This window comes from Oryctolagus cuniculus, chromosome 19 (genome assembly GCF_051225735.1).
Source record: "Oryctolagus cuniculus isolate XC-2025 breed Fujian yellow rabbit chromosome 19, ASM5122573v1, whole genome shotgun sequence".
Taxonomy (NCBI): domain Eukaryota; kingdom Metazoa; phylum Chordata; class Mammalia; order Lagomorpha; family Leporidae; genus Oryctolagus; species Oryctolagus cuniculus.
The window spans coordinates 69,651,682-69,664,004 of record NC_142885.1 but is presented as its reverse complement, the minus strand read 5'-3'; the positions used below and the strand labels follow the sequence as shown (position 1 = coordinate 69,664,004).

General features: G+C 54.9%; 1 protein-coding gene and 1 long non-coding RNA gene across 2 annotated transcripts in view; one reads left to right on the top strand and one right to left on the bottom strand.

Moving 5' to 3' along the window:
- LOC149120650 (uncharacterized) overlaps positions 1–1,009 on the top strand; it is a 6,426-nt gene extending 5,417 nt beyond the window's left edge. The window contains exon 2 of the long non-coding RNA XR_016226019.1: positions 408–1,009. This is a non-coding gene — a long non-coding RNA (uncharacterized LOC149120650). The remainder of the gene's footprint in view (positions 1–407) is intronic.
- MEFV (MEFV innate immunity regulator, pyrin) overlaps positions 1–12,323 on the bottom strand; it is a 13,447-nt gene extending 1,124 nt beyond the window's left edge. Inside the window, exons 1-9 of the mRNA XM_089321409.1 lie at positions 11,486–12,323; positions 8,192–8,932; positions 6,436–6,776; positions 5,985–6,080; positions 3,016–3,246; positions 2,239–2,261; positions 580–695; positions 380–412; positions 33–65 (exon numbers count right to left, since the gene is read on the bottom strand). Of these exons, the coding sequence (XP_089177535.1) occupies positions 33–65; positions 380–412; positions 580–695; positions 2,239–2,261; positions 3,016–3,246; positions 5,985–6,080; positions 6,436–6,776; positions 8,192–8,932; positions 11,486–11,960 (2,089 nt within the window). The 5' untranslated portion in view covers positions 11,961–12,323. The remainder of the gene's footprint in view (positions 1–32; positions 66–379; positions 413–579; positions 696–2,238; positions 2,262–3,015; positions 3,247–5,984; positions 6,081–6,435; positions 6,777–8,191; positions 8,933–11,485) is intronic.

Here is a 12,323-nt window from a genome sequence, read left to right as displayed (position 1 = left end):
CCAAGCCTGCTTGTCTTGATCTGTGTACTTACCGGCATGTGCCTGAGCACTGATCAGTTCTGGAACTACAGAGAAAAAAGAATGGGGGAAAAGTCCTGATCAGTCCTGTCCGGGGGGACTAAGTGACCCTTCCCCCATGGCAAGGAGAGACAAGGAGGCCGCTGCTGAGGGCCTTGCATCTTTGCTTGAGTACAGCACCCAGGCCGGCCTTGGAGACTCTGGTATAAGAAGGTAACAGCCATCAAGGCAGGCACAGAGAACTGCACGGGATCCTGTTTGGCTTGCCATGCCCTTTATCCCCTGTTCCAAAGAGTGCCCTGACACCAGCAGTGTAAGGGAATATCACAGTAACCCCTGGCCAGGACAGGACCGCACTCACCGTTGAATGTTTCCATTTCTGAATGCAGTGTTTCTAAAAAGGGGAAAAGAGAAGCTCAAGTTAAACCACACAGATCTGCACAGACTGGGAAGAAGCTGAAATGCACGGGAGATGAGGAAGGGAAGTGAGAGGCTCTGGGCTACGTGGATCCCAGGGAGGAACTGGGCAGGTGCTGCGCATCTTGCCCTGTGCCCACCTACCTGAGAAGCTCTCCATGCTCTTCTCTATAAACTCGGATTTCTGGTAGAGCAGGTGGATCTTTTCTTTCACCTCGGGAGGAGTGGCCCACAGCTCAGGAACAGTCACGGCCTTGGCCCTAAAGATGAGACTGTTGGCCAGAGAGAATTGGAGCAAGAAGGTGGCCCAATTCCCTGTGAGCTGGAAGGGAGGAACAGTGTCCACAGAGCACACCAGCCCAGCCTGGGATCTGCAAAGCAGAGTCCTCCCTGGACTCAGAAGTCTAAAGAGTGCTCCTCAACTTGGGTCACAGATTAACATCTACTGAGGAATGAGTTTTAATAATGTCCTTAAAGTGTTATTGATATTATCTGTTAGAATTATCTATGTTGAATTATTTATACTTTGTCTTTTTTTGTTCTATTAAAATAAAAATGACAATGAGAAAACAAACCATAATGAAATACTACTTTACACCCATTAGGTTGGTTATCATAGAAATAACAACTGATAATAACAAGTGCTGGCAAAGATGTAGAGAGATTGGAACCCTGTGCATTGCTGGTGAGAATGTGAAACGAGGCAGCCGCTGTGGGAAACAACATGTAGTTCCTCAAAAGATCAAACAGAACTACTGTATGATGCAGCAGTTCCACTTCTGGGCATATACCGAAATAACTGGAAGCAGCATGCCAAACATGTATTTGTACCCATGTGTATAGCACATTATCCATAATAGCAAAAGGTCCAAGCAATCCAAATGCCCATCAACTGATGAATGGATAAGCAAAATGTGGTATAGACACATTAGAATATTATTCAGCTACAAAAGGAAAAGAAATTCTGACACAAGCGACAACACGGATGGAACGTGAGGACCCTGAAGGACAATGATTGTGTGAAGTCCCTGGAGCAGTCATATTCACAGAGACGGAAAGTAGACTGGTGGCTGGTGGGATGGGGGAGAGGAGAGTGGGGTGGTGTTTACTGGGGCCAGAGTGCGGGAAGGTGGGAAAGTTCTGGAGATGGAGGGATGTCGCGACTGCACCACAGTACTGAGTACACTCCACACACACGCTGAACTATCTAAAAATGATCAGTGGCAGTTTCCTACTAGGCATGTTTTACCACCCTCTCTCCTCTACCTCCTAGCAAAATGCTTTAAAAGCCCACTAACCCCGGGGTCCCACCCCTAGAGCTCTGTGCCATGATTGCTGAGGGCAAGTGAATACCACCCTACCCATCACCATCTAGCAGTTGCTTTGGAAGTCCCCTGTACATTATAATGGTGTGGCGGCTTGGCAGCACTGTCCCCTGGCATGGTGTGGTGGCCCAGGCATCAGGACTTTGTAAAGTTCCCCAGGTACCCTAATGTGCAGCCTCGTTCCTTCCCTCCTACCCCCACCTGCTGGGCTTGGCCCAGCCCAGCCCACACCAAAGACTCCTGGGAAGTGCTGCCTTCAGTGAGGCCAAAGGCAACTCTACAGAGGCAGCTGTCAGGAGAGCCACATGGAAGCCCCGTCTTCCACCCCAGACCTCCCCTTCCCCTGCACAAATCCAGATAGGCTCCAGGAAGCTGAAAGGAAAGGGAGGAGTCTGGAGCCACAGACCCAGGGCTTGGGAATAGCTCCCCCAAATGCTTGCTGCAGAGACACCCAAGGGGACACAAGACCTCTCTGTACCTGTGCAAGGTGACTCCGATGTCCTAGGAGAGAAAAGAGGGCAGCTGTCAGTTACCAGTCTCCTGGAGGCCGTGCTGACCCCTGGGCTCCTGGACTTCTAGGTTGCTCCTGCCCTTACAGGAATCCCAACCCTGGGCTGGCAGTGAAACTGGAGTGCCTCTCCTTGAGTCTTCGTGGTCTCCTGAGACTTCAGCCCTGCCAGTCTGAAGCTGCAGCTGCACCCCAGCCCTCTAACCTCTTCTGGACAACGCCAGAGACCCCCGGGTCCACCTCATGCTCAGGAGAGACCTCTTCTTTTTTTAATTAAAAAAAAATTTTTTTTGACAGGCAGAGTGGACAATAAGAGAAAGAGAGACAGAGAGAAAGGTCTTCCTTTTGCCGTTGATTCACCCTCCAATGGCCGCTGTGGCTGGCGCGCTGCGGCCGGCGCACCGCGCTGATCCGATGGCAGGAGCCAGGTACTTATCCTGGTCTCTCATGGGGTGCAGGGCCCAAGCACTTGGGCCATCCTCCACTGCACTCCCTGGCCACAGCAGAGAGCTGGCCTGGAAGAGGGGCAACCAGGACAGAATCCGGTGCCCCGACCGGGACTAGAACCCGGTGTGCTGGCGCTGCAAGGCGGAGGATTAGCCTATTGAGCCGCGGCAAAGGCATCATGGGTCACCAAGACCAACTCCCGCTCCAGGCCCCACGGCTTTGGCAGGGCTTGACTCTGTTGGGAGCCTATGTCAGACTAATAGGCACAGTGGGCAGGGGAAGGCCCAGCCGACCACTCACCTGCATAAGCTCCCATTCTGATTTGCACTGCTTGGCCTCCAGCTCCCCAATCAGCTCATCGAGAAGGGCAATGTTCCAGGACACTCGGGTGCCGTATTTCTCCCTGACCTGGCCGATGGTCTGGCCCAGCTCCTCCAGCCAGGCCACAAACAGCTGCTCTTGCTCCTCCAGAAACTGGAACAGCTGCTCCAGCTGGCAGCGGACTCTCTGCCTCTGGGTTTCAGTTTGTTTCTGGGGAACAGGGGACAGGGAGATACAGGAGTCAGTGCTGGGGGTGGACCGTGTGTTCCCCAGCATCCCACTCCTGCTGCAGATGCCCTGGGGTTACGCACAGACAAGGCCATGACCTCCAAATTGTGCTCCCGGCTGGAGACTTGTTTCTGCCCCCGAAGAGCTGGCACACAGGTGCCCTTGACAGTGGCTCTATGGGGTTGCCTGTGTGAACTTGGCTTCCAATGCTGTTGCACAGAGGCCAATCCTCAGGTAGTCTGTTGCCTCCTGTGTGTGGTCCCTGGGAAGCTGCTTCAGAGAGGCCATGCAGCCCCAGACCACCCTTTGCTTTCCCTAAGGGAGCATCCCCAGACCCACACACGGTCTTGTTTTTATCTCAAGAGGATAGGATTAATCTTTTTTTTACATTAAAAACATATCATTTGGTGCTGTCATTGTTTGTGATTATGTAGATTCTTTGAGGGGAAAGAGGAAAAGCCCACTTCTTTGTTCATTGGCCTATAATCTAAAATTGTCTGGCCAGTTTGCCCATGATTCAATTCAGGCTGCGCATTGAGCAAGGGAGCTACACAGTTGATGTCATGTGCTCTTCCAAGTGCATGCTATCGAGGCAGAGCGTCCAGCTGGCCCACTGCTGTTCAGATCCTCAGAGTGGCCTCCCAGAGCTCTATTCTAAACACAGATGATTCCCTCCAAATGGTCATTGGAAAGCATGCAAATACCTTGTTTTCTAACAACTTTCCTTTACCAGTGTCGGCTTCTGGATGATCCCTGCCGGTGTAAACTGTTACCCTAGAATCTGTCTTATTCAGTCATTCTCCTACAGCCTTCCCCTTCCTGCCATTCTCCTTATAATGACACACTTCTGTCTGAGAAAAAATGGAATCCGAGGAGGAAGGCCCTGTGTTACTGCGAGTGACCCCTTGTTTCCCTAAACAGCCCAAGTCCTGCCTCACTCTTCTTGGGGACATCCCTCACCTCTGCTTCAACCCACTGGTTCCTAGCCATCTGGGATTATGGAATGGGCCTTCATTTCACTACAGTAAATCTTATTTATTTGAAAGGCAAATGGCAGAGAAGGGGAGAGGTACGCGCACACGCACACACAAACACATCTTCTGTTTACTGGTTCACTCCCCGACTGCAGCAATGACTGGGGCTGGGCCAGGCTGGAGCCAGGAGCCAGGAACTCCATCTTTGTCTCATGTGTGTGTCAGGGGCCAAAACACTTGGGTCCTTGTCTGACGCCTTCCCAGCTGCATTAGCAGGGAGCTGGTTCAGAAGTGGAGCAGCTGGGAGTTGATCCATTACGCTGATACAGGATGCCGGTGTCCAAGGTGGTGGCTTAACCCACTGTGCCACAGCACCAGCACTGCCTTTACCCATGCCTGCGTGAGGTGTGTTCATGGTACCACTGGAACGCAGTTTGGCTCCTGAACTCAAGCAGGAATTTAAACCCCAGTCATAAGTTAATAGTTTAGGAGGGTGGGAAACTTAATTGTGGTGTTTAGGAGGTGGGGCCTGGTGGGAAGCCTTAGACCCTCAGATGCCTTTGGAATGTAGTTCTCTTGAGAAGGTTGTTTTTTTATTTATTTTTTATTTTTTTTTTTTGACAGGCAGAGTGGACAGTGAGAGAGAGACAGGGAGAAAGGTCTTCCTTTACCATTGGTTCACCCTCCAATGGCTGCTGCGGCTGGCGCACCACACTGATCCAAAGCCAGGAGTCAGGTGCTTCTCCTGGTCTCCCATGCGGGTGCAGGGCCCAAGCACTTGGGCCATCCTCCACTGTACTCCCAGGCCACAGCAGAGAGCTGGACTAGAAGAGGGGCAACCAGGACAGAACTGGCACCCTGACCAGGACTAGAACCCAGTGTGCCAGCACCGCAGGCGGAGGACTAGCCTAGTGAGCCGCGGAAGGTTGTTTTAAGAAGCTGATTTGGGGGGAGAGGGGACGTTCTGGCGTAGTGGGTAAAGCTGCCACCTGCAAGGCTAGCATCCCATATTGGTGCTGGTTTGAGTCCCAGCTGTTCCTCCGATCCAGCTCCCTGCTAATGGCTTGGGAAAAGCAGTGCAAGAAGGCTCAAGTCCTTTCGTCCCTGTACCCACATGGGAGACCCAGAAGAAGCTTCTGGCTTTGGTCTGGCCCAGCCCTGGCTGTTGTGGCCATGTGGGGCATGAACCAGTGGGTGGAAGATTCTCTCCCTCTCTCTCTAACTATGGCTTTCAAGTGTGTGTATTTTTTTTGAAAGAGGCTGAGTTGGGCCCAATCTCCCTCTGCTTCCAGGCTCTCTCTGATCCTTCCTCTGCACACTCTGCCATCGCCATGCAAGGCTCTCATCAGGGGCTAAACCAAGTGGGTCACTGATTTTGGAATTGAACCTCTGCAACTGTGAGCTAAATAAATCTTTCATCTCCATAAAGTTGGTTGCCTCGGGTATTTTAGTTGTAGGAAAGCTGACGAGCACAGTTGGGTACAGAAGGGAACCAGAGGAGGAGGCAGGTGCATCCAGTGGACTGCATCTGCAAACCCAGGCCTAGCGGGCCGGGCATCTCCATCTCCAGGAAGAAAGGGAAGCGACACTCCTGTCTGCAGCTCAACAGTGAAGGCCAACAAATTGTATTTATGGGAATCTGGCGTGGCCGTGACTCTGAGAAAGTGATGAACTCACCCCGGAGGCCGGTTCTGCCTTGACCTTGTGACACCACCCTCCCCGAGTGTGAAGGGGCGAGGACTTTACCAGAAATTTCTCCATCTTCTCATCGCCCTGGGACCTCCGCTCCTCGCCACATCTTCGTAGCTGCTTCAGATGTTCCAGCTGCTTCTGAATCTGCTCCTGGCAAGGGCACTTGTTTAGACACTCGGCTCCCATCACCAGCTGGTGCCAGCTCTGGCCAGGAAAATCTGCCTCGGAGCAGAGCTCAGGGTGCTGAAGTGTGGAGCACAGGGAGGAGGCAGAGGAGAGAGGAGGGCCGACGCCATGGCTGGGGAAGCAGCGAGGAAAGGGAGCCCCAGGGACCTCCCACCACCTCCCCTGGATCTCTGAGCTACAAAACCAGTCAGTTCTGGTCTGTGTTCTTTCCATTTACAGCCTAACGCACCAGCATCCCAGAGCTGCTGGGGAACCGAGACAAATATCCCATGTGTCCCAGTGTGTGGCCAAGAAGAGCCCTTGGGCAGTGAGCACCTACCCGGTACTCCAGGGCGACCTCTTCGATGGGGCGCACGCGGTGGCCTCGGTGCTCCTGGCTCAGACTGCAGATGAGGCAGGTGGGCTCGCCGTGGTCCTCGCAGAAGAGCAGCTGCTTCATGTGGCGTTGACAGTGCGGCAGGGGCGGGGGGCTCAGCCCTCGGGAGCTCTTCCATGCCAGCGAGACCTGGCAGTGTGGGCAGCCGGGCAGGCGGCCACCTGAGGCCCTAGGGTGCGCAGGAGCCACAGGGCAGCTGCAGGAATCACGCCTGCAGGTAGTACCAACTGGGTCTCCTTCCTGGGTGTGGCACAGGGGACATGCAGCCTTGTCCTGTGGCCTTCCTGGGGACAGTGGCAGTGGAAAAATTTCTTGAGTGGTAAATCCAAGAGGGACTGCCCAGCACGACAGCACACGAGCCCTCGGCTACGGCGCATGCGGCCACCCCCGACTTCCACGCAGTGCCGGGGAGCTGAGAGCCCAGGGCTAGGCCGCCTGATACTCCAAGACTTGGTTTTTGGGCATTTAAGAAAGAACCGTGGTCCCTGCCTTGAATCCTAGGCCTTTCTCCTTCCTAGACATGGGTCTAGCAGGCGGCGTAACAAAGAGCAAGTCATTCTGGGAAAGCTGCCCCAGACTGCCCACGACTCCCAAGGGGAGCTCCTGCGAGTCGTGACCTGGTGCCTCAGGCGCAGCATGAGCTGAAAGCGCTGCCTGACCCAATGGGCCCTGGCCGCGCCCGCTCGGGAGGCATCCAGGACAAGCAAAGGAGGCGGCTTTATCAGGCTCCGCGTGCAGCTCGCCCGGAAGACCTCAGTGGGAGGCTAGCTCTACCTCACGACTGTCACAGTGACCTCCTAAAGCAGAAATGACAGGAGACACAAGCAACAGACACGCACACCCTTTCTCTCCCACCCCTCAGAGCCCCAAGAATCCACAGCATAGCACATCCAAAACCGACATTGCTGGTGCCCCGTAACCCTTCTCCTCCCTCTTGTGACAGTTAATTGCTGTCCCTGTGGCTGCCTTCCCGGCTGCACTGCCAAACCCACGATTTTCAGCCTCCTTTGGGAATGGGTGTGGCCTCAGGGATGTAAAGGGAGGGGGGATGAGTGGCTTCTAGAAACTTCCCTAACACTACCATCCGCCTTGGTGCCTCCATCCTGCTGAGACCGTGAGCTCAAGAACCAAGCTGGAGGAGCAGAAAAGCAGCCGCGGCACAGCCAGGGTGCCTGGGCCAGCCGCGTGTCATTCATGTGGAAGGGCAGCGCACCTCCAGGTTGTTTCTGCTGCTGTCATTTTGGGGTTTCTGTCATCCCCAAACATAATCCTGATGCCTGTGTCATCAGCAGGAAGGACCCAGGATTTCAGCCACGAAGCCCCCTCCCTGCCCAGGGAAAGTGAATACTGTGCCGTCCCAGCCTCCTGGCACACCCCCGGGGGCTCCTGCGGGAAGGGGAGACTTTCACCCACTCATTTTCCACCTCTCACCCTGGGGCACGTGCAGCCCTGGGATTCCCAAGAACACCAGAGGATCCTAGGAGTAACTGGAACTCATCTCCGCGTTTGGAGAAGGGGTGCACGTCTGCATTTTTCAGGGCCCATAACCTGCCTCCGATTCACAAAGGGACTCCCAGGAAGCACCCGGAAATCCCATGATAAAAATGCAGTGGGGACGAAAGGAAATTGGAGGTAACAGCCTTACAGGCCACCGTAGCTACGGAAGCCGGGTCTTCTGGGTTCTGGGGTTCCTCCTCACCTGCAGAGGGGAGGAGGCCTGGATCTGCGGCTTCCTGGGGTGCACCCTCTGCCGCCTCCCCCGCGGCCGCGGGGGTCTCTGGGTCCCCAGTTCCCTTTTTCCCGCAGGGCGCTGTAGGTTTTTCTCCTCCAGTCGGCGCTGCATTGGCAAGTGTGTTCCTGACTGTTCTCCCTCCCGGGGCCAGGGAATGGTCTGGATTCCTGGAGCTCTTCTCGAGGGCCTGGGCAGCCTCCGCATCGTGAGTGGCCGCTCCCCGGGGAGTGGCTGCTGAGGCTGGCTTCCGGGTCCCGGCCTCCTCCTGAGGGAGCAGAGTTCCTGGATTCGGGGGTTCTCGGTCTCTCGAAGAAATGAGCTCGAGGCTTTTGGGTCGCTTCTTTCCGGAAGGTAAATACACTTCCGATTTCTTCTGCTCCGTCTTTCCCGGGTAGGCCCCGCACTGGCCTTGGAGCCGCCCGGCCGAGCTGGCGTTCCTGCGGAGCCGGGCACTCGTCGGGCCCGGCCTGTCCCCGGGCGGCCGGCCCAGCACGGGGCTTCTCCTGGCCCCCGGCCTGCCCTGGGCGTCCACGCCGAGGCACTTCGGCTCCCTCCGTTTGACCTGCGGCTTCTTCTGGGGCCCCCGCCCAGCCTCAGGCTGGCCGGACGGCGAGCTGGCCGCCCCGTCCCCGCTCTGCCGCTGCCCCTCGCCTTCGGGGCCCTCGGCCGCCTTCGGGTTCCCGGGCGCCCTCCCTGCGGCCGGACACTCTGCAACGACAACGGGGCGGGGCCGTGAGGCTGCGCGCGCACCGCGGCGAGGGCGGGAGAGAGGCGCGACGGCCCGAAGCCGGGCGGGTGACGTTCAGAACGTTCCGGACGGCCGGCAGTTACCTCAGCGGCCGCCACCCGGCGAGAGCACCCTGGTTTCCGCGCCCTTTCCCAAACAGTACTTTTCAGACTTTTTAAGGAGAGCTTGCTTCCGAGAAGATCTTGTACGGAACTCGGAAATCTACAGCTATCCTTAGAGATGCACAAAATTCACCTAAAAATCCGTAAGGAAGAATGAAGGTGTTTGATCAGCACCCAACCTCGGAAGACTACAAAACTCAGAAAACAGTCCTGTACTTTCCTTTGGTTGCATGAGTTGAAGCGAATCCTGACTCCCCCAGGTAAGCGCACGTAATGGGGATTTTTAAAAAAACAGCTCCCCTGGGCCAGCGGGTGGCATCACAGGGTAAGCTGCCCCACTGCTGACCCAGCCCTCTGCTAATGGCCTGGGAAAACAGTGGGGGTGGCCCGGTGTTTGGGCCTCTGCACCCGTGTGGACGACCCAGGTGAAGCCCCTGGCTTGGGTCTGGCCAAGTGCTGGCCATTGCAGCCATCTGGGGAGTGAACTCTCCCTTTCTTTCTAACTCTGATTTTCCCAAAATACTTTTTCAAAGAAAAACAGCTTGCCTTGAAATTTCAGGCTGCTGTTTTCACAGAAAGGTCAGGAAAGGTTACATAAAAAATAGTTCAAGGAGAGCCTGACCCATCACTCAGGGGTACCTGAGGCTGCCAGTGCTTGAAGGTTTATATATCATCCACTGGAAAGGCAGAGCCACAGGGTCAGGTGGAGGGAGGGAGAGATGTTTCCTGTCCTTTAGTTACCTTCCCAAATGCCAGCAGCAGCCAGGGCTGGGCCAGGCTGAGCCGGGAACCTGGATCTCCATCCAGGCCATGCATGGACTCTGCCACGGCCTCCAGAACGCGCTAGCAGGAAGCTGCATGAGCAGTGGAGTAGCTGGGATTTGAACCAGCGCTCTAAGTGGCAGCCTGCCGTGCCACACCTTCCCACTCCAATATTTTACACTTGGGTTGTTGATACATTCTACCATGAGCGTGTTCATTTATTTTGTAAGTACAAAAAGTAATAAAGTTGGAATCAAGGACTTGCTCAATTCTAAAAAAAATCTCTGGAATATCTTCCTGGGACACAGTTTGAAGAAAAATTACTCTCTAATAAGGAAATGAAGAGAACCTGTAACTAGCTCTCCTTAATACTTGATTTGAAGAAGATATTTTTTAAAAAATATTTATTTAAAAGTTAGAGTTAGAAACAGAGAAGGATAGACGGAGAAATCTTCCATTCACTGGTTCATTCCCCAACTCATCACAGTGGCCTCAAACTGCGACCATATGAGATGCTGGCACTGCAGACCGGGCTTAACCCACTGTGCCACGCACTGGCCCCTTAAAGAAGCTTTTATCAGAATTACTCTAAGGGTATTTAAAACAAGTTGCTGCTTGCTTTCTTTGAAAATATAAGTTATTCAAGCTGTTTCAGTCTCAAAGATGCTAATAATCATGTTTTAGGACATGAAAGGGTAACCAAAGGTTACCTAAGGTTAAGCTGCTGCGTCGCTTCTTGGAGCGTTTAGGATCACCTCCTGTCTCTGCTTCCAACTCCGCTTTCTCGCTAATGCGCGCCTCGGGAGGTAGCAGACGCAGCTCCGGGATTTGGATCCGCGCCACCTGGGGGCCTTGTGCTGCGTTTCTGGCGCTGTGCTTCCCCTGGCCCGGCCCTAGTTATTGCAGGCACTGGGAAGCGAACTGGGGCGGGCGGGGGGAGGTTTCTATCTGCCTGTCTGCTTCTCTGCTTTTCAAATAAAATGCATAAATAAAAAATTTTAAACTGATGTACAATTCTACCTAGCAAATTCTACCAGACTCAGATTATGGGTTGAGTTCTATTACTCTTTCAAAGAGTTGAAAATTTAGGCAACTTACCTAGTTCTACCTCATAGACATACACGGAACGTATTTCTGATATGTCTCTTAAAATCTTAGAGATAGAAGGAAAGTTCAGACATCAAAGAGCCTGTGTCTTAGGCCCACTCAGACTCTCACAAAGGTCTTTAAAAGCAACAATCAAATGGCCACACTGGTCACAGCAGAAGGGCAGCAGTAGAAGAGGCCTGGGAGGGAGGAAGGAAGGGAGAGTGCCCTCTCGGGAATGCCTGAGCGCCCGGCAACATGACCAAAGAGGGATTCACAACCGGAATGAGATGGGGCACGATGAGATTATGCGTCCGCCCTGGTAGCGCGTCTGGTCCGCAGGCTCACTTTGCTCCCCGAAAGATTCTTGTCTGCACTGCACAAAGCGAAGAACCCTCCAGGATCAGACACCTGCCTGTCCCGATCCTGACCTGCACTCAGCGTAAGAGTTGTCCTCACTCCGCTGCGGAGGCCAGAGAGAAGCAAGGGCTTCCTCGGCCACAGCTGCCCTGGCCGTGGTCAGCCTGGGACTCCTAAGCCCGCGTGAGAGCGCGTGGTCAGAGCGTGGTCTCCCCTCCCAGGAGCAGCCAGCAGCCAGCGCTGGGCCAGGAGTCAGCCTGGCTCCCTTACCCTGTTCTGTCGCTCGGTGGAGCTCCTCTGCCAGGAGGCGCTGGTTGATGGCCCGCAGGACCTGCAGGGTCAGCCGCACAGCATGCTCCTCCCCATAGTGGGTGACCAGCAGGGTGGCCAGCCTCACCGGCCTGGCCATCTGCAGCTGGCCCCGGGGAATCCGGGAGTGCTCTTTTTCCAGGCTAGTGTTTTGCAGCTTGAACTTGAACTTCTCAAAGTCATAGGGCACCAGCTCCTCCAGGGTGTTCAGCAGGTGGTCACTAGGCGTCTTGGCCATGGCGCTGACCAGCAGAGTCTGAGCCGGCGCCTGCCTTCTGCAGGAGAATAAGCCATCTGCCCAGGCAGCCCCGAGGGTGGGTGAGGAGAGGCTGCTTGTGAAATAATGGAAAAGGCACAGGAAGTGCTCCATGCCTCAGTCGGAACCGAGACGTGGGTGAGGGTGTGGCACTGCCAGCTCCTGTTCCCTCCTCCCAGACTCTCAGGGTTTCCCAGCTGATGGGGCCCCCACAGCCCAGCTGTGAGCCCACCCTGAACCCCACAGAGAGAGGGGCAAGTCTGTAGGGGAGGCTCTGGGATTGGATTCCTGACTTGACAGCCATGCCCGCTGCCTCCCAGGAGCTGGGCTGGCACAGGGGTGCCTTGGTCTCATACTGGAGAGGACTGTGGCCTCTTCCAGACTCAGATTTTTGTGGGCCCTCCAGAGCCAGTGGTATGGGCAGGAGCAGTGGGTACAGCCCTGTGAGCTTTGCCCTTCCCTGCCCAGGGAAGGCAG